The sequence below is a fragment of the Halichoerus grypus genome, chromosome 7 (genome assembly GCF_964656455.1).
Source record: "Halichoerus grypus chromosome 7, mHalGry1.hap1.1, whole genome shotgun sequence".
Taxonomy (NCBI): domain Eukaryota; kingdom Metazoa; phylum Chordata; class Mammalia; order Carnivora; family Phocidae; genus Halichoerus; species Halichoerus grypus.
Genome location: NC_135718.1, coordinates 150,588,606 through 150,608,971, shown reverse-complemented (window position 1 = coordinate 150,608,971; position 20,366 = coordinate 150,588,606). Strand labels below are relative to the sequence as shown.

The window sequence follows — 20,366 nt, the reverse complement described above, 5'->3', positions numbered from 1 at the left end:
AATCCATCCTAGGGAATCCCCACCTGGCTCCCTCTTTTGGCCCCACCTTGCCCTGAGAACACAGTCGCTCCTGGAATATCTAGTAATTTTTTATTTCTCATTCCCCAGGGGACACGGAGAAGGTGGAGGATGCACTGTGTACAGAGGGAAATTAGCGTACTGAGAAACGGGAACCCAGCGCCTGAGGTGGGGAGAGTGCCTGGGGAGGAAGAGGTAGTGGTGGGACAAGGCAGCCAAATGATTCCCTTGGTTTGGTTCTGGACGGGAGAGAACTCAGCAAAGAGGTCTTGGGGGTGGACTCTCGAGATAAGGAAGTAAAGGGTACAGAAGTAGGGGCAATTTCTGCCCACTCAATGCTATGGCCACTCCTTTCCCCAGGATATCCCCAGGAAAGAGAATGCAGTCAGCGGTCCCTTTCCTTTCCCAGAGGCACATCACCTGCCCCTACCCCCATTCCTCTACCCACTCTCTGCCTTGTCACCTCCTGTCTCCCAGATCATATCCGCCAGAATGCTTCCTTTCCCCCTCCCTTCCTGCTCAGGTCATGAATACCTGCCCTGGTGCCCACCACTGCCAGACCTACCTCTTCCCCACCACGTGCCCTGACCCTGGTCCTAACTCTGGAGGGGGTTGGGGCTGCGGGAGTCAGACAAAGGACAGGAGACCAGAAGGGGCAGGGGCAAGAGGAGCTATCACCAGAGGACTCTTACTGCCCCTTTCCAACCCCCCATCTGAGATGAGGACAAAGGGGGTGACTAAGCAGTGAGAGACAAAGGGCCTTAGAGTCACAGCAGCAGTGTGTGGGGGTGTTGGCTGCAGGGAGAAGGCACAAAAGATGCAGTGTCCTAGGTAGCCCCCCAGGAGCCCTCACCCCCGTCCCAGCTCAAGTCGCCTCCAGGGCCAAGCAGCCCGGACTCTAGCCTGACTTCTCCCAGCTTGGATTAGGGCAGATAGACGCAGTCCCCACACCTCCAGCATCGCCCTGCCCTCTCATCACGGTCACTGTGTTCCAACTACAGAGGGAGAGCAGGCTCAGGGAAAGGGTGGGGGGGAATGAGGGAGAGCCTCTGCCTGGCTGTGGGGGCTGCCCAGTCCACCCCGGTTCCAGTCAGTTCCCACAGCCAGGGATATGGCCCCACCCTTTGGTACGGTTCCCATTAGGTCAACTCCCAGGCTAGAAGTCTGGCTTTCCCCTCTTTCTTCACAGCTAAGAATTCCCTCTCTGCCACTTTCCTGGTCTGTCTGCCCCACCCTGCTGCACTGCTGGTGGGCTGTCTCAGGGACCCTGTCTGGGGGGGATCGATCTGGGGACTGCCTCTTTCCAGGCTCAGAGTGGGAGGCATGTGCAAACTCAACGGGTGGCCCAGCTGCAGCTGGGCTTGGAAGCAGAGGGAGCGAACAGGAACTAGCCTCCAAGGCTGCAAAACTCTTGGTCTCTTCCACTACAGAACTGGCATCAGACTCCTGGTGGCACTGGGACTAAGGCAGGGTCAGAAAGACATGAGGGGAAGAGGACTTGACCCAGGATGGAAGTAGGGGACGAAACATCTCCAAGGGCGCTTCCTGGGTCTGTCATTCTGCAGCTTCTGGAAACCTGGCAGACATCAGGGTCCCCAGAGGGCCCCCGCCCCCCCCCCCCCCCCGCTCCCGATCTGGGCGGAGGTGGCTCCTCTGCACCCAGCAGCCTGCTCCAGTGCTGGTGGCCTTGGCGTCCTCCTCTTTCTTCGCTTCGGTTTGGCGGGAGCTCTGAGAGCCGCCCAGCCGCGCTGGGGCCCCCGTTCCCTAGCCCATTTGGGCCACCTCGTAACTAGCGGGCTTTCTCCGCTCGGAACCCCGCAAAGCCTGGGGCTGTCCGGGAGGGCCGGGCTCCGCCGCCGCCACCGGGAGCGGGGCTCGGGCGGGAGGCGGGGAAGCACGCGCGCGAGCGAGCGCCGGGCCCCGCGGGAGCCGTAAGTTTCTCCGGCTCCCGCCTCGGCGAGCCAGTCACGAGCAGCGACAAGCACGGCGCCCGGCCGCCGCTCCGAGAGCGAACGCGAAGCGTAGGCGCGGAACCCGGATGTCGCCGGCTCGCGGCGGCGGCGGCCCCGCCAGCTTCCAAGAGGGCGGCCCCGTGGCGCCAACAGGCGTGAAGCCGCGAGGAGGCGCGCAGGAGGCACTTCCGCCCGTTCTCCTTCGCGCAGTCCGCGGCGGGGCAAGATGGCGGCGCTGAGGGCTCTGCGCAGCCTCCGGGGCGTCGCGGCGCGGGCGCTGCGGCCCGGGGGCCGGCTGCCGGTTCAGCCCAGCAGGTGAGACTCCGGGCGGCGCTCGACGCGTAGCCCCCGACGCCAGCGGCTCTCGGGTCTGGCGCCTCCGCGGGCCCCGTGACCCCCTAGGAAAGAATGACCCAGGCCTGTGACCCCGCGCCCAGGCCTGCTGTCCCGGGCTCCAGGATGCAGTGGCGCCCGCTCCGGCCGAGGGAGGAAAGAGGGGTGAAACCAGCTGCCGGGGGACCCTGCCCCTGAACGTTAGTGATGGTGTCACCTTGCCCTTGTGCCCCGCTGCTTCTCCCGAACCTCCTCGTGGGTGGCGTGCGGCTGGTGAAAAGGCTCCTCAGACGAGAAGAGGGAAGCACTCCTGATGGGGTTAAAGGAGGAACACAAACCCAGACAACTCCCCCAACGGCCTCCCCCCGCCCCCGTTGGTCCCCAGGACATCATTCAGGCCTCACCCGGGCCGAGCCAAGGAGCCAGCATGCCCCTCTCCCCCGCCCCTGCACGGGCACCGCACACCTCTTAGTCTTCGGTTGACCTTGAATACACACCTTGCTTGCATTCACATTCCCCAAGGTGGAAATACGAACGTGATGAGAAGTTGAAGGAGCTAGGATCCCCAGCCTTGCATGCACAGGGGTGATGGGTGCAGTGATTGCAAGAGTAAGTTGTTAGTAGGAATGGAACGTCTGGAGTTCCAGCTTGTTCTGCTAAAGCTACACTGTGTGCCAGGGGCTTGGTGTTGGGGAATCCCAGGGCCCTTCCCTGGGCCCACCCGGGAGTGCATGGGAGCAGAGGAACCAAGCGCTGTTGAGGCCCTGTGTCTAGGGTCTGTCTTTAACTCCCTAGAGGTGCTCGGCAATGGCAGCCAGATGCGGAATGGGCAGAGCAGTTTGGGGGAGCTGTCATGTACCCCACCAAAGAAACAGCCCACTGGAAGCCTCCACCTTGGAATGGTGAGTTCCCAGAGCCGCTGTCCCGACTCACAGCCATCCCTGTCCCAAGCTGATTTCTGAGTGCTCCTGAGCTCTGTCAAGGCAAGTTTGCGCCCTCGCCCTTTTTGCTTCTTTCACCAGCGCTTCAACAAACACAGGAACACTGATAATAGGGCAGGTATTTATCAAGTAGAGAAGGAAAGGAAGAACATCCCAGGAGAAAAAGAGTAGGTCCTAGTCAGCCCTTGGAGATCCCTACCAGATTTATATTTTTAGCTTCAGCTTTTTCCGGAGGTTCAATATATTTCCATTTCCTTTGGTAGAAAAGGTTTTTCCCACTGGTACTCAAATGACATCTTCCAGACTACGAAGCATTTTGCCCCCATCAGAAGTAGCTCTTCCTTGTGACTTTTTGATTTTGATCAGTGGTACTCACATTCTCCTAATTTCTCAGGAATGAAACATTTTAGTCATCTTTGGCTCTTTTTTCTCTCTTGCCCTCCCTGTCTAAATCCAAGAAGTCACCAAACCATGCAGATTCTTTTATAATGTTACATATCAGATCATCTTTTCCTTTCTTGTTCAGATCTATTTTGTATTAGACCTTAATTAGTCAGGGGTCTCTTCACTGATCTGGTCCCCCTCCAGCTATGCAGGACAATGTAATCACCTTCATCTTCCCCAAACATCATTTTACCATGGCATTCATTCTCTCGCTCAGAAACCTTCAGAAGCACTTCCAGTTACTTTTCAAAAATCTTAACAGTGACAGTAGCCAAGTGTTTACCATGTGTCAAGTGTTTGGTGTGCATTATTTCACTTAGTCCTTGCAACAACTCCATGAGAGCGATACTAGTATTATACCACTTTTGAAGAAATCATGGTGCAGGGAGATAAAAAACTTGATCAAGGACTCCTACCTGGATTTGTACTCGGGTCTATGTGACTCCAAAGCCCATGGTGCAGAATTTTGGTTGAAAAGTTAAGCTCTGGTTTCAATTCTCTGCTCTCCCATTTACCAGTGAATAAAGTGCCTATTTCATAGCATCCCTGTAAGGATTAAATGGGATCATAACATGAATCAGTTAGTGTAGTGCCTGGGACATGGTAAGTCCTCTGTAAGTGTTGTTATTAATGATACTGATAATTGAACCACTACCCCCTCCTGGCTGCCAACACTCACCTTCTGCCTCTTGGTAGATAGAGAGTTCCACAGATACTTCCTTGTTTCAAGATTTCACCTTTGTTGATTCCATAGCCCGGGATGCTCTTCTGTCTACCTGTTTGAGTATACTTAATATTATAATATTAGTATATTGTAAGTGTAACAACACTTACAGAGGACTTACCATGTCCCGGGCACTACACTAACTGATTCATGTTATGATCCCATTTAATCCTTACAGTGATGCTATGAAATAGGCACTTTATTCACTGGTAAATGGGAGAGCAGAGAATTGAAACCAGAGCTTAACTTTTCAACCAAAATTCTGCACCATGGGCTTTGGAGTCACATAGACCCGAGTACAAATCCAGGTAGGAGTCCTTGATCAAGTTTTTTATCTCCCTGTATTTAAGAACCAGCTCATATCCTGCCTTCATGAAGTCTTCACAGTGTTCTTTTCTTCCTTTAAATACTTAACGGCTAAGCCATTTACTTGGTACCTTGTGAATTTGGTCTCTCTTACTCGTTCCTCACATGTACTTACTTCCCAAATTAAACTCTATGCTTTTTGAGGGTAAACACTGCCATTCGGTAGTAGTAAGAATTAAGTATGCATTTCCTGATTGGCTGGGCATTCATCAGATAGATTTGGAGGGCAGTGTATCATAGTGGTTAAGAATGTGGACTGTGGAGCTGAACAGGTTGAGATCGGTCCTGACTGCCAGTTGCTAGCTCTCTGAGAAGTCATTTATCCTCTCTGGCTTCAGTTTCACCAATAAAATAAGGATAATAATAGTACCCACTACTCATGTGGTTGTTAGGGGAATTAAATTAATTAAAATCAGTGCTTAGGGTAGTGCTTGGCACATAAGGACTATATGAATGATATTAGTAATATCTCTGGGGTTTTTAAAAATATTTATTTATTTATTTGAGAGAGAGCACATGTGCGTGTGGGGGAAGGGGCAGAGGGAGAGGGGGAGAGAGAATCCTCAAGCAGACTCTGTGCTGACCACAGGCCCAATGCAGGGCTTGATCCCAGGACCCTGAGATCATGACCTGAGCCGAAATCAAGTCAGACGCTTAACCGACTGAGCCACCCAGGTGCCCCCAGTATTACCATCTTTAGAAAGGTATCTGGGAGACATGGAAAGAGTAAGGTTCGTGTGTGGTTCCTCTTGTCAAAAAATTTAGATCTTCCTCCCCTTTTTCCCATGTAATGGTCTTCTTCCTGGTTATGTTGGCGATTAGGGAATTAACAGGGTGTGGAATGGTGACATGGAAGATCTATAGGGAGAGGCTAACTCCTTGCTGTCTCTTGGGGGTTCTCTAGGGAATTACCATTTGGCTCTGAACTCTTTCCCACTTCTCAGATGTGGACCCTCCAAAGGACACAATGGTGACAAACCTGACCCTGAACTTTGGGCCCCAGCACCCAGCAGCTCACGGTGTCCTGCGACTAGTGATGGAATTGAGTGGGGAGATGGTGCGGAAGTGTGACCCCCACATCGGCCTGCTGCACCGAGGCACTGAGAAGCTCATTGAATACAAGACTTATCTGCAGGTGTGGGGGTGAACAGGGGCCTGCTGACGGGACCTGGGGATGCCGTGGCCTGGGACTTTGCCAGTTTGCTGCCCTCCAAAGCCCCAGGGAGGAGGGTGTTGAGGACATGAGGACAGTCTTGGGGAGATGGAGGGATGTTCCAGGGGATGCGTGACTGAAATCCATCTAGATTTGGTTTATCCAGCAGAAATGCTTGGGAGCCAGAGCTACACCCCAGCTTTTCTCCGGATGACTTTTGGCTGGCCCCTTTACCCTTTCTCTAGTGCCTCAGGTTCCCTGTTCTTATATCCTAGTAGGACGTCAAAGCCGGTGTCCCTGGGGACAGGGGAAGAGAGGAGACGTAAGCTTCCTAGGATTAACAGCCGATTCTTGTATCTTCCAGCTGTCTTAAGTTTGTTTTCGAAACACTCAGTGAGTCAGAGTGACCGGGAGGGAGTTTGTGGCTGTGTGCCGTTTTTAGGAGAGCTCTGTGACCCAAGTGGTGAGGGTCAGATTGGAAGGAATTGGAGCTGGGACAGGCATCTGAAGTTTTTTCTTACTGTCATGAAGAAAGGTCTTGCTCACAGAGGGTGACGGAGGTAGGATACAACCAGCTGACTAGGACGTGATCCCCCCAGAGAGTGCAGGCAGGGATGGTGCCTGGTCCCAGAGAGTATGGAGCTAAACCCTGCAGCATTAACCCACGTCACAGTGACATCAGGACAAGAACTGGCTGTCCCAAAGACGGGCCTCCCAGCCCCGCCTCCTTCCTGGAAGCTGAAGCGGGTTCGGCAGACGGCTTGACTGGCTTTCTTGGCATTCTAGGGAAAGAACCATTTCTCCCCGATCAGAAGCCAATCCAGTCCTTCTCGGGGCTCTGTCTTCCTTAAATCCCTCACTCCCACCCAGTTAGTCCTAAGACTGGTTACCTTTCTCCTCCAGTGCCTCAGAGAGGCACTCTTGTTTGAGACTGTTGTGGGCCGGAGGAGTGTGACCAGAGGTACGTTGGAGTAGCTCCTACCGGCCCGCAGGAACAGATGGTTAAGTTTTCGGGAATTTTGTGAGCCAGTTGTTAAACAGAGCCATTATTAAAAGTTAGATTATGGTAGCTCGCAGTTTAATAAATTATATCAAAAGGTAAGAAGTCCTCAAAGCTCATCCCTTTCTTATTTTGCTTTGCGGTGCTCTGAAGTTATGTTACTGTATCTGCTTGGCAGAAGTACCACACATGCTGAGCTACTCCACCCAGCACCGGGTTCCGTTCCGTGGCTTACAGCTGGCCCTGCGAAGTGGAGTTGCACCGTGGAAGTTGGCACACACAACACATAGGGTTCCCTCCCAGCCCTTCAGAGATCTGATTTTTAACCATTTCCCAGCATGTACCACTGGTATTGGCTGCTGCCTTGCTCAGCTCCGGGGACTGGAAGGCTTTGTGCAGCACTAACTCTGATGCCCGTGGAGAGCAGTGCTCTTGGCGGCTGGCTGAGGGCTCCTGGCCCGTTAGCTGTGACCCACGCTCTTCCCTTTTCCCAGGCCCTTCCATACTTTGACCGGCTAGACTATGTGTCCATGATGTGCAACGAACAGGCCTACTCACTGGCTGTGGAGAAGTTGCTCAATATCCAGCCTCCGCCCCGGGCTCAGTGGATCCGAGGTAAGCCCCATCACCTTCCCGTGGCCCTCCCCGGCCGCTGCCCAGCTTAGGAGCATCGCACCCAAGCTTAGTATGCAGACCCCAGGCTCCGCCCACAACTGCTGTGTCAGCGTCAATCCTTGGCTCCTATGTCCTTCTCTTCTTTTTTTTTTAAAGATTTTATTTATTTGACAGAGAGAGACACAGCGAGAGAGGGAACACAAGCAGGGGGAGGGGGAAAGGGAGAAGCAGGCTTCCCGCAGAGCAGGGAGCCCAACGCGGGGCTCGATCCCAGGACCCTGGGATCATGACCCGAGCCGAAGGCAGACGCTTAACGACTGAGCCACCCAGGCGCCCCTATCCTTCTCTTCTTGTCTTCACCTGTCTACAGTGCTGTTTGGAGAAATCACGCGGCTTTTGAACCACATTATGGCTGTGACTACACATGCCCTGGACATTGGGGCCATGACCCCTTTCTTCTGGATGTTTGAAGAGAGGGAGAAGGTAAGAGAAGGAGGATAGGATAGGCAAGGGGGTACAAGAAGTAGAGAAGGTTCTTGAAGGAGAGACGAGATTAAAAGGAGAGAGAACATAGAACATTTAAAGGAAGAAGGTCTAATTAATTTGGGTTATGTTCTTTTTTCTTTTTTAAAGATTTTATTTACTTGTCAGAGGAGAGAGAGAGTTCACAAGCAGGGGGAGCGGCAGGCAGAGGGAGAGTGAAAGGGAGAAGCAGGCTCTCTGCTGAGCAGGGAGCCCGATGTAGGGCTCGATCCCAGGACCCCAGGATCATGACCTGAGCCGAACGCAGCCGCTTCACCCACTGAGCCCCCCAGGCATTCTGAACTTGGGTTCTAGTCCTTTTTTTTTAAATTTTATTTATTCATTTGACAGAGAGAGACACAGCAAGAGAGGGAACACAAGCCGGGGGAGTGGGAGAGGGAGAAGCAGGCTTCCCGCGGGGCAAGGAGCCCTATGTGGGGCTCGATCCCAGGACTCTGGGATCATGACCTGAGCCGAAGGCAGACGCTTAACGACTGAGCCATCCAGGCGTCCCTTTGGATTCTATTCTTAAGGAACTCTGTGTCGTGAGGGGTTGGTTGGGTACCAGAAGGCAGGGGGTAGGGGAGTGGACCAGCATGTTGCTGGACTTGGGGCCCAGGACTTTGTCACTAATTCCCAGTGTGTCTTATCAAGATGTTTGAATTCTACGAGCGCGTGTCCGGGGCTCGGATGCATGCTGCTTACGTCCGGCCAGGAGGTGTGCACCAGGTGAGCCAGCTCCCCTGCCTTCCCCAAACTCCCAGCCCACGCCTATATCCTCCATGGCCACTGGAGGGCAGCGCTGGCCGGTGGAACCGCTGACCCTGAAGCCGTGGGGCAGGGAGGCTGAGCCCGGCTCACTGTCATTCTCCATTTGGCTCCTAGGACCTGCCCCTTGGGCTTCTGGATGATATTTATGAGTTTTCTAAGAACTTCTCTCTTCGGGTTGATGAGTTGGAAGAGGTAAGATAGCAGCCAGTGGGGAAAATCCCTCTTTTCCCCTCAAGAAAGGCTCGTGGGATTTTAGTCCCTCGTAAAGAACCACAGAGGCATCTGAAGGGAGTTATAAAGAGCGTTCACATCCAGTTTTCTTGATCAATAGATGCTGACCAACAATAGGATCTGGCGAAATCGGACAGTTGACATTGGGGTTGTGACAGCCGAAGACGCGCTTAACTATGGGTTTAGGTGAGAGAAATGTGATTTCTGCGCTCGGGTGGGGGGATTCCATCCTAATACCTTGGCTTCAGGAAGGTGTGGCGCCGTCCGTGCCGTGCTCTGAGATTAGATCCCGTGCCCAGAGTGTGTGTGTATTGGGGGGCAGGGAGACCAAGGAAGAGAGTGCGCCTCCTTTCCTGGTTCATGGAAAGGGACCCTTGTTCCCGTCCCACTCCCCAGTGGCGTGATGCTCCGGGGCTCAGGCATCCAGTGGGACCTGCGGAAGACGCAGCCCTATGATGTTTACGACCAGGTGGACTTCGATGTTCCTATTGGCTCTCGAGGGGACTGCTACGATAGGTAAGGCCCAGATGTCTCAGCTCATTTTGCAGCTGTTTTTCCCTGTCTGACTTTTCTCTTGGCTACTTTCTTTATTCCCGTATTTTCCAACAACTCCTGGAGCTCTTGTGTCTGTTAAACTAGGTTGTTGTTCAGAGCCATTTCTTTTACCCTCACGTCTCTTAGATGGAACTAGTTTGGGCTGCATTCTTACAGCTGAGAAAGCTGAGGCGTAAAAGTTAGAGATTGGCCTGGGATTATCCTGTTCGTGGTGCTTGAGACGAGAATCCTCCTGATCCGGTGCTCTTTCCACTGGATTCTAAGCTTCACATTCCATTCCTGTTTACTGGCCCTGAGTAAGATTGGCTTCTGTTTTCTTTTCGAGCCAATTTGACCCTGTCCCGTTCTATAGTCCAGGAAGTGTCTGAGAGGGTAATTGAAGAGGGGACTACTACAGGCCATGGGCTGAGCAGATGAGGAGAGGACCTGGGGCAGGGGCCAGCACCAGAACCAGAAGACTAGAGCTTTTACCGGGGCGGCCAAGGCAGGCAGAGATGCCGCACTGGGAGAAAAGAGGGAGATAACAAGTCAGCCAGCCCTCTGGGCCGGCCAAGGGCATCCTCACATCTGATGCTCTGAACCTGCCTCATCCCCTTCAGGTACCTGTGTCGGGTGGAGGAGATGCGCCAGTCCCTTCGAATCATCGTGCAGTGTCTGAACAAGATGCCTCCTGGGGAGATCAAGGTTGATGATGCCAAAGTGTCTCCCCCTAAGCGAGCAGAGATGAAGGTTGGCTCTGGCGAGAGGGGAGGGTGGGAGGGGCGGGCAGCCAGGGATGAGTGTCCTTGGGTTGCGCCCTACTTCTCGTGTTTCCTCTTTGAAAGAATTCACTGTGGGAGTCTTAACCTCCCGTAGACTCCTCTTTTGCTCACAGTGTGGGTTTTAGTCTCCCCCAGGGGGCAGGTTATTTCCTGTGCTGCGGGAAGGCCTGGGAGACATTTGGATCTGGCTCACTGCTGCTCCCTTTCTCCTCTTTCCAGACTTCCATGGAGTCATTGATCCATCACTTCAAGTTGTACACGGAGGGCTACCAAGTCCCTCCGGGGGCCACATACACTGCCATTGAGGCTCCTAAGGTGAGGAGAGTCGGGAAAGGAAAAGGCAGCCCAGGGCCTGGGGGGCTGGAGACAGGTGTGCAAATAGAGGCGTGGGCATCAGCGAGAGAGGGACACGTGGGTGAGTAGAGAGGCTTCACTGGCAGAGAAGAGTGTTCTTCCTGTTCACGGAGGCAGCTAACCTTCTTCCTCGGACAGGGAGAGTTCGGGGTGTACCTCGTGTCCGACGGCAGCAGCCGCCCTTACCGATGCAAGATCAAGGCTCCTGGTTTTGCCCACCTGGTAAGAACCGAGCCCCAGGGATTCTCACTCCACTGAATCAATCCGTCATTAGTCACGTTGGGTGAGATTTTGATGAACTTTCCTTCCTCCTCGTCCCACCCCGCTAATCTTGCCACCACTGTTGCTGTCTCCGTCTCTCCAGGCTGGTTTGGACAAGATGTCGAAGGGACACATGCTGGCGGATGTTGTTGCTATCATAGGTACAAGACGCCGTAGACGAGGGAGTGTGGGACTCTAACTGGGGCAGAAACCGAACGCTTGCTGTTCAGCAGAGACTGGGCATGGACTCAGCTCCTCAGTCCGCTGGGCACAGTCGTGAGTTCTGGATTTTTGATAACACCGCTTTTTTTCTCCTCCCGCTGATCTCTTAGGTACCCAAGATATTGTGTTTGGAGAAGTGGATCGATGAGCTGGGGAAAGCATTTGATCCCCCTGCCTGTCTGCTTCCTCCTCGGAGCCTGGCCGTCCCTGGACAGGGACTGTGTGTGTGTGTGTGTGTGTGTGTATGTGCGCGCACACCGTGAACACTCAGCCGTCAGGCTTTCTGTGCATGTACTAGAAAAGGAGAAATTATAATAAATTAGCCGCCTTCTGGCCGCTCTGCCCAAACCTCTGATATGTCTTTCTCGGTATCTTACCGTCTTTGACTTTGTTGGAAAAGTTAAGAATGTGAATTAACCCTCCAGTTCTCTGTGAAACTCAGTTATCGCCAGTTTTTCCCGTTCATCTCCACCCCCTTCTCTGACTCTTGGCCTGTCCACTTCTCCATTCCCCATTTCCTCTTTTCCCCTCAGTTCCCCCTGCCCAAACTTGGCTGCCTACACAAATTGGTAAACCTCTCCAATCAAGACGGGGGTAAAATTCCACGTGGAAGGGAAAGGGCTGCGGTGGGGTCTCAGGGACCCTGAAGGGACAGTTTATTCCAGATGTATATCTGAACACGGGGTGATGGCCGATTTAGCCTTTCTCCAGCACAGGCGTCGCCCGCCCGCCCCCCCATCCCTCAGTGCCTGGGGCTTGGTCACCGAAGGACTGAGGCATGAGAACCCAGATCTGACTCCCTTAGTTGGCCTTCCGGGAGCCGCCCGGGCTCTGGTGCAGGAAGGGGAAGGGGCCAAAGCTGGGGGAAGGCGGGGCAGGAAGGGGGGAACTCTGTGGTCAGGGAGCCGCCGAGCACAGCTGCGCAGTGGCAGCAGAGCGTCCGATCCCCGGCTCACGGCCCTTCAGCCCCCTGCCCAAGATGATTCCAGCAGTGGTCTTGCTCTTACTCCTTTTGGTTGAACAAGCAGGTGAGAGGGTCTGGTGAGGGCTCAGGAGCTGGGCCCCAGGGTGGGAATCGAGGGCATTCGTCTGAGGGCCGAGGCAGGGGCAGATCGGGAAAGGATGACAGGTGAGCGCAGGGTTCGGATGGGCACTGAGACCTTGAGGCTGGTCCCTTCTGGTCCCCCTCAGGGCACAAGAGTCCTAGTTCCCTCCTTTCACGTCTCCTTACTTTTTCAGGATTGATCGTGGGGAAAGCTTCAGTTTGGCAGGGGAGGGAATGGTTGTATGACATGAAAAGCTGGGGAGAAGCTCCTTTTCCCGCGATCAGCGTTTCCTGTGTGGTGCCTTTGGGCTAGTCCACTGGGAGCTGATCTCTAGCTGGATAATAATATTCATAAAGCCCCTCTAGGAAGGCGGGAGCCTGTCCTTCGGCTTGGGAGTGAGGCAAGGATGGTCAAAGTAGACCTGTTTTCTGCCTCTCTGGGTCATCACCTGCCTGGGCCACTCTGCCAACAGCTGCTATCGGGGGGGGGGGGGGTGCAGCACGCAATGCCCGGTTCTAGAGGCCTGAGCACCAGCCAAGAAATGGAGGCAGACACGGGACAGTCTCAGCAGCCCAAGGCTCCAGTCAGTCACTCAGCTTCTGAACTGTCACGTCTTGCTGGCTCTGGGCTCGCTGTGTGTGTGTTTTGACGAGGGTTACAGCTGGGGGCTGGGGAGGAGGGGGGTCGTGAAACTTCAGGGAAGTGGGAAATTGAAAGAGACCGGCCGGGGAGTCCAGCAGCCCAGCTGTGAGGTGGAGGGAAGGATCCCGTTGGTGCCGGCATGCTGTCACCAGATGAGGACAGAGCGGGGGCACCGAGGCAGGTTAGGACACGAGCTCTGGAAGCAGAAAGCCTGGATTTGAGCGCCGGTTCTGTCACGTAGCCCTCTGGCCCTGAAGGAGTTACTTAGCTTTCCCGAGCCTGCGTTTCATCCTCCGTAAAATGGCGATAATGATGTCGTGCCCCCCCCAACCCCCCAGCCGGTAGTTTTTCGATTTATGAAATATTGTGCAAAAGGGCGTCATGGCACGTGCCTGTGAGCCCTTCAGATAGCGACTGAGGGCCGATAGAGGCTGGTGCTCAGACCTTATTTGATTTTTTAAATTGCACAAAACTTCCTCTCTCTGTGGCCCAGAGTGAGTGAGTAACAGGGCAGAGTGCCCAGAGACGGAATCCAGCTTGTGGTCATCCCCCCGGAGCCTGGGCAGAGACGCTCGCCCGGCCGTGCGCAGAGCCGTCGGGATCTGGGAGGCCTAGGAAAGCAGATACCTGTTCTCCCCTTTTCAAGCCCCCTACAGCGGGCCGGAGAGTGATGAGACTGAGGCTCAGAGATGACCAATAACCGAGTAATTGCCTTCCCTCCCTCCCTCGGTTCACATCCTTCCTGTCCAGCCCTCAGCCACAGGTCACAGGACTTAGCAGAGACACTCCTGTGGTTTCTTCAGTGAAATTTGTCATTGCATGGCCCTCACCCTACCGCTCTGGGCTGAGGTTTTGGTCTTCGCCCAGTGAACACAAATAAGTCCCTTGAGGGCTGTGAAGAGCTCAGTGGTGCCTGAGGGACTGACAGAGTGAAAACCAGAGGGCTGGGGGCCGCGGGGGGCCTTGAGGGGGCTCCCTCCTGGGCTCTCAGCGCCTGTAAGCTCCATCAGAGCAGGCAGCAGAGCGCCCCCCACTTCCTGGCCCAGCCCTGCCCCAGGGTGAGGAAAAGGGGGAAAGCTGGGAAAAATCGGCTCCAGGGAGGAAGAACAAGTGTCTCTTCTGGGAGGCTCCCCACCAGGCCCTGTCCCACCTTCCGGTCCTGTCCTCTGAGCGCCGGACCTTGCCTGATGCTCCTGACCCCGCGGGCACCCTCTGTCCCCTCAGCCGCGCTGGGAGAGCCTCAGCTCTGCTATATCCTGGACGCCATCCTGTTTCTGTACGGTATCGTCCTCACTCTGCTCTACTGCAGACTTAAGGTGAGGCTGCGGGAGGGGCTGGCGGGAGGCCTGGGAGGGCTGGGCTCGGCTTTGAGGAGCGGGAGTAACGGGTCCCCCGCAAAGTTGGGGGGGATGGGGCTGGGCCGCTCACTTCGCCTTTCCTGATTACCTTTCCCCCGCTCCAGATCCAGGTGCGGAAGGCAGCTGTAACCAGCTTCGAGGTATGGCCCCTCCTGCGCCCGGGTGTCAGGGCTACAGACGCCAAGCTTCCCAGGTCCCCTCCCACTCCCCCCTACCCACCCCGCCGCCGAGCCAAGTCACAAGTAAAATACTCAGCAGGCGACAAGGGCGAGTGGACAGTGACACTGAGTGCGTGAGAGTCGTATGCGGTGTGTGTGCATCTGCAGCCACGCGGGCCAACGGGCATCCATGCCCCGGAGCCCCCAGTGCCCTCTAGCCCAAGCGGCCAGCCGGCCCTGGCCACATACCTCACCGGGGTGGGGAAGAAGGGGCCGAGGGTCCCCGCAGGAGGCGTGGGTGTCTAATGCCTTGTCCCTTTTGCCTCCGCAGAAATCAGATGGCATTTACACGGTGAGTGAACCTGCCTTCCCCCCCCACCCCCCAGTCCTGGGAAGTCAGCAGAAGAGGGTGGGGTTTTGTGTGATCTTTGGAAGACATGGGGTCTATGGGGGTGGGTGGGAGCCCTGCGATGGGCTCAAGCTCCTGACCATCCTCTGACCTCCACCTCCAGGGCCTGAGCACCCGGAACCAGGAGACTTATGAGACCCTGAAGCATGAGAAACCACCCCAGTAACTTTAGAACAGATGCCCTTGGCCACCTCCTTCCCCTTCTAGTTCTCCTAGCCCTCAGGTCGGCGTCTCCTTTGCCTCCCGTTAAAGCCAGCTGGCCACCTCTTTAATGATGCTATGTCCCCCATTACTGCACACCAGTGGTTCTTCCTCCCCACCGAAGACCTCTGCTCGGATGCTAATCATTAATGTTTATATTCTAATCTCACCACCTTTCCCCACCCTTCTCCTTCCCGTCTCCCACTCCCACTCAACAATGGAAAGAGTACCACCAATAAAGCCGCCGCAACCTGGACTCTATTCATTTACCATATATTTATTCAGCCTCTACTAGGTGCTAGGCTGGGGACCGAAGATGCCGTTTTGAGTAACCAGCCCCCGACCTCACAGAGCTCACAGTCTGGTAGATGTCGGGGCGAGGTTGCTCGCTCGAGGGGTGAAAGCTGACCGTGGCTGGGGCAGGGATGAGACCCTCGGCCCCAGGTCCGCTGGCATGGAGCTGGAACAGGGAGGGAGGTGTCGGGAGTCTGGGCACGTTCAGAAACATCGGAACCTAAGAAATGACGTCTGCACCCAGCTTGGCTTTCCGTGTCTGGCAACTGAACCAAGGTTGGGTTGTGGAGTAGCCTGGCTGTGCAACCCCAACCAGTCACCAACCCGGATCAGAGTGAGCTTCAGGGAGCAGCGTGGGGACAGCTCCCAGCACGCACGCATCTGGGCATTAGCACAGCTGAGACGCCAAACACGCAGAGCGGATGGCCCGATGAAGCCTCGTGTGACGCCCCTGATGGAAGGGTTTATGGGAACAGTGAGTTTTCAGTGGGTTCTGGGGCAAGAGGGACCTTAGAGGGCCAGGTAAGGGTTGGAGGTGGGTAAGGCAAAGGGGAGCAATGGGGTCTAGATGGGAGGTCAGCTCCTCTGAGTGCCAGGGCGGGTGACTAAGGAATCGCCGTGGTCAGGTCCATGCTGGTCCCGTTTCCGGCTCCGCCAGGAGGCAGCATTTCCTGCATCCCATCAGATGCCGCAGGTCCTACCTCCGACCCAGCAGCCTCGGCAGAATGGGTCTCAGGTCCCCGGGCTGACCCCTGGCGCCACCCATACTGGGTAAGACTCAGCACTGCACAGCGACTTACACCGTCCACTATGGTTCCTGGCTCTCTTGCACCGTTGGATCTGCTCACTGACCCCGGGAGGAAGATCCAGCTCTTTGAAGTTAATTAACCTGTCCAAGGGCATCTTGCAAGTGACAGACTGAGCTCTCTTTGTCCCCACACATCTTGCCACGTGAGAGAAAAACAGAAACTAGGGAAGAAACTTGCCATGAGTGGTGAGGGCCTTGAAGGCCAGACTGAAGACTGATGGATACACGGAAGGAATTGGAGCCATGTCTGGTGTCTGGGAAGCAGTGATTTCAGATGAGCTATGAGAAATGAGCCAGGGAGGTAACTGCTTTAAGTGTGAAGTGGGAACAAACTTTTATTGGAAGATGCCTCCTCTTCCTTGAGCTCCACTTTGGTATTGTGAGTCTCCCACATTGGCCCAGCCTGATTTCCACTCCATTTTGATTTAATCCAGGAGACCTGTCTGGCCCCTAGCCGGCCTCATGTCTATGAGTTCCAGATCTGACCACCCGGCCAGTTCTGTGACTAGCACCCAGATAATAGGGGGAGAGGTTTGGAATATGTGTTCCCCAGACAGGGGGTCTAGGTGAGAGATTTTATTTTATTTTATTTTATTTTTATTTTTTTTATTTTTTTTAAAGATTTTATTTATTTATTTGAGAGAGAGAGAATGAGAGAGAGCACATGAGAGGGGGGAGAGTCAGAGGGAGAAGCAGACTCCCTGCTGAGCAGGGAGCCCGATGCGGGACTCGATCCTGGGACTCCAGGATCATGACCTGAGCCGAAGGCAGTTGCTTAACCAACTGAGCCACCCAGGCGCCCTAGGTGAGAGATTTTAAATGGAAAGAGGGTTTGAGCACTTTTGGGGAAGAAGAGTGAATCTATCTTTTCTGTAGGATGGGGGGAAGCATGGTATTCCCCTGGCTCAGAAGGGAAGCCAGGGTCTCGGCTGACACCTCTGGGTTCATTTATGGGAAGCCTTCTCTTCATAGAAGGATCAAGAGGAAGTTCTGGGGGAGGGGGTGCCCTCCTTTCCTGTGACCTCCAGTAGTCTAGGGCCTCAGTTTGTGAAACTTCCCTGCTGTTCACCGTCCCTTGTGCAGTGCAGATCCCAGGCTGGGGGAAGATGCGTCAGGCATGGAGAAGAATCACAGACACCACTTCCCCGTTGTTTCCACCATCTGTCTCTTCATCCCTCCCTCCACTCCTCACACCAAACCCCTCTCCTAGCAGGAGCAGGCCTCTTGGTCCTCCCCTCACCAATACCCCTACTTCTCCCAGTCCCCCAAAGCACCAGGCTCACACCTGACTCCTTCAGTATTTATTGTAGAAAACAAGGAGCATGTTGGGAGAGGGCTCCAGACCTGGCCAGTGGGGATTCTAGGGGCCAGCAGGGGAGGGAAGACAATGGTCTGGACGCCTCACTGGGTGGTAGGCTGTGTTCTGAGGTCCATGAAATTGCTCAAGAAGTTGATCAGGTCAGTTCCGGCCTTCTTGACCAGGGGTGTTAGCTGCTCCTGCGTCTTCTCAAAGTAAGCCCTGTGTATTCAAAGGATTAGAGGCCAGTGTGAGAGACCATAGGCGCTGGCAGGGGCCTCGTGGCTCGTGGGAGGTGAGACCCGGCTCCCCAAACTCTAGGGCCTGGTCCATCCTGGCATGGCAATGCTCCCAGGAGAGGAGGCAAGCCCTCCACTGAGTAGAAGAACAGATTCTGGAGAGAGAAATTCAAAGCCTAGTTCCTGCTGGCCCTATCTGTCCAAGAGGTCCCTGGGATCTACAAGGTGGCAAAGGAATTATTCTCTCCAACTTAAACCTCACCCTCTCTAACTCTCACCCTTGAGCTCCATCTTCTGTGCAACCTCCCATCTTCTCTTCTTTCTCTCTATAGCTCCCTGGTTCCTGAACCCCTTTCTTTATTTCTTCTCTTCTCTTTTCTTTTTTTTAAAGATTTTATTTTTAAGTAATCTCTATACCCAATGTGGGGCCTGAACTCACAACGTGGAGATCAAGAGTTGCATGTTCCATTGACTGAGCCAGCCGGGTTCACCCCCTGAGCCCCTTTCACTGAGACTTACTTGGCCTGGGCCTGAAGCTCTGGGCCCTTGGCCTTCTCCACCAGGTCCTTGCCATAGTCGGCCACGGTCTGGAAGTACTGAGCGACCAGGCTCTGCAGATTCGGCTCCTCCGCCTGTCTCCGAACAAAAGCCCCTGCACACACACACACACACACACACACACACACACACACACACACACACCTCGTCAGCTGGGTCCCCAACAATGAGTCCTGGCCTCCTGCCATACCTCTGTCAGTAGCCAGCCCCCTCTCTCAGCCCCCTCCCCAAACAGCTACCCAGCTCCAGGTCTTTGGATGAGCTTTCTGAGCTTTAGAGAGGGAGTGATCTTCCTTTGGAGCACTCTGGCATGGGAGCCCAGGCAGATGGGTAGCTAGGACCCCTAAGGGCACCTTCTCCTTCCTGGGACCCCTCTCCATATCACACTCACCTTCAAGGCTACAGACGGCGAGGAGAAGCACAGCCAAGGCAAGCAGCTTCATGGTGGTAACAGTGGGGATGGTGGCCTGGAAACAGTTGGGGGTGCGGGAGGAATGAGCTTCAGCCCCCCCCAGAGACCCCTACCTAGGTGCCCACTCCACCCTGGTTCCTTCGCTTCCCACCATTAAAACCTGGTCCGCTCTGGATCCTGGCCACACCGCTCGCTCCCTTACCCTACCTGGTCGGCGTCTCTGCCCTTGCTGTCTGTGTCTGGCCTGGCTGGGGAGATGGGAGCTATATATATTTCTGCTTCCCCACCCCCCTGTCAGGTGATAAGGACTGTGGAAGAGCGCCATTGGGGCAGGGGCCACGTTGGAGTAAACAAGTGGGAGAAATGGGGGAGGAGAGGACACGCGTGTGGGGGATCATGGTGATGAGGTGGGAGGCAGGGGGTGCAGGTCTTAGTGGAGGCCAAGGGGTATACTTCAGGCTTATTCAACTCTCATTCTTTTGGGGTCTGGGGCTAGCAGTCTTTGGATTTGAATGCTGCGGGAAGCAGGATTCCTAGTTTTCTTCCAGAAAGCCCTGACATATAAGCCCTCAGCCCTTGGTAACTTTGTCCCACTGTGGCTAGATTTTGTCTCCCCAGCCCTATCCCCTTCACTGCAGCTTGGTAGAGAGGTATTGGGGAACAGAAGAAAGGGGAAAGGAGTTGAAATCAGGGGCAGGGGAATGAGGATTAGGAGGATAAGGGTTAGGGCCAGAGGGCAGGTGTGATTGAATCTGTCCTGTTTTCAGTTAATGTGTAATGAGATGAGGGAGAAAACATGAGAGCCCAGAATGACCCTCCTGAGTGCTGATAAATGAGTACACCCTACCCCCAATAAAACAAATTCAGAAAGTAGCCCCTGCCTTCCCCTTCCCAAATGGTGGGCTCTGGCAAGAAAGGAGGTGAATGAGAGTCTTCTACCAAGGATAAAGGTTGAAGTTCCCTGGTCACTGGATTACCTTATCATTCTAAGGTGATGGTCACCCAATATGAGTCAGCAGGGGCCAGAGCATCCCTCTGACCAAGGCCCCAGCCCCTGTGCCAGCCCTAATTGTGAGGGAGGACAAAGGTACATTCCCCAAGCCCAAGGCATTTGGGTGAAATCAGCTAAATAGATATCAGAAGCATTTGTATCTTTTACCCTTTTGCCCTCAAAAGTGTACATAGAACATTCTTGAGAGATGGAGATGGAGGTGTGAGGGAAGTGACCAGGGCCTTAAAAAAATCTTACTCCATCTACAATTATTCCTCTGTAGAGTGCTTAGTACTTGAAGGGTGCTCCATTGACTGTCCCTGGCTCTGGAGTGGAGTGCATTTGGGGGCCAGAGCCCATATTCCTTGATTTTATCTGCCAACTCTACCTGGGCAATGAGGGAAGGGTTAGCCAACAGGGGGCAGTTGCTTCAGGGAATCATTCTGCTAGAACTAAGGCTGCCACCCCTGCTCCTCTATCCCAAACTCTCACCCAGTCCCATTCCACCAAGAGAACTACAAGGTGAACTTTGAGAGGTGTAGACCTCCATGTCTCCATAGGGAGAGCGGTACTTGCGAGTGGTACTCATCTGGAGGTGTGTACTGTGTTCTGGGGCGTACTATGGGGGGCTGTGAGGAGTCCCTAAGGGGCTCGAAGTAGGGGGCACCTGGGAGCCATATGAACCAGGGTTCGAATGCAGTATTCACGATCATTCCCTCTGCCACCCTTC

General features: G+C 54.5%; 3 protein-coding genes across 5 annotated transcripts; 2 read left to right on the top strand and 1 right to left on the bottom strand.

The window, feature by feature from the left end:
* The first annotated feature begins 2,125 nt into the window (after positions 1–2,125).
* On the top strand, positions 2,126–11,571 carry NDUFS2 (NADH:ubiquinone oxidoreductase core subunit S2). Its single transcript, XM_036101443.2, has 14 exons — positions 2,126–2,285; positions 3,099–3,205; positions 5,723–5,913; positions 7,426–7,546; positions 7,917–8,029; positions 8,723–8,797; positions 8,954–9,031; positions 9,171–9,256; positions 9,467–9,586; positions 10,225–10,354; positions 10,606–10,701; positions 10,879–10,962; positions 11,105–11,162; positions 11,334–11,571. Exons 1-14 carry the CDS (start codon positions 2,197–2,199, stop codon positions 11,369–11,371), a joined length of 1,386 nt encoding a protein of 461 aa, XP_035957336.1. The 5' UTR covers positions 2,126–2,196; the 3' UTR covers positions 11,372–11,571.
* Positions 11,572–12,092: 521 nt separating this feature from the next.
* Positions 12,093–15,298, top strand: FCER1G (Fc epsilon receptor Ig). Of its 2 annotated transcripts, none has more exons than XM_036101460.2 (5): positions 12,093–12,251; positions 14,136–14,227; positions 14,374–14,409; positions 14,759–14,779; positions 14,940–15,298. In XM_036101460.2, exons 1-5 carry the CDS (start codon positions 12,203–12,205, stop codon positions 15,000–15,002), a joined length of 261 nt encoding a protein of 86 aa, XP_035957353.1. In that variant the 5' UTR covers positions 12,093–12,202; the 3' UTR covers positions 15,003–15,298. The 2 variants fall into 2 exon arrangements, with proteins under 2 accessions (XP_035957353.1, XP_035957355.1); XM_036101462.2 differs by having other exon boundaries at positions 12,108–12,251; positions 14,038–14,227.
* A 2,127-nt stretch (positions 15,299–17,425) lies between these two features.
* Positions 17,426–18,955, bottom strand: APOA2 (apolipoprotein A2). Of its 2 annotated transcripts, none has more exons than XM_036101458.2 (4): positions 18,853–18,955; positions 18,625–18,700; positions 18,195–18,327; positions 17,426–17,658 (listed from the first exon to the last, which is right to left on the bottom strand). In XM_036101458.2, the coding sequence occupies exons 2-4, from the start codon at positions 18,674–18,676 to the stop codon at positions 17,541–17,543; spliced, it is 303 nt and encodes a 100-aa protein (XP_035957351.1). In that variant the 5' UTR covers positions 18,677–18,700; positions 18,853–18,955; the 3' UTR covers positions 17,426–17,540. The 2 variants fall into 2 exon arrangements, with proteins under 2 accessions (XP_035957351.1, XP_035957350.1); XM_036101457.2 differs by lacking the exon at positions 18,853–18,955 and adding an exon at positions 18,797–18,821.
* Between the last annotated feature and the right edge of the window lie 1,411 nt (positions 18,956–20,366).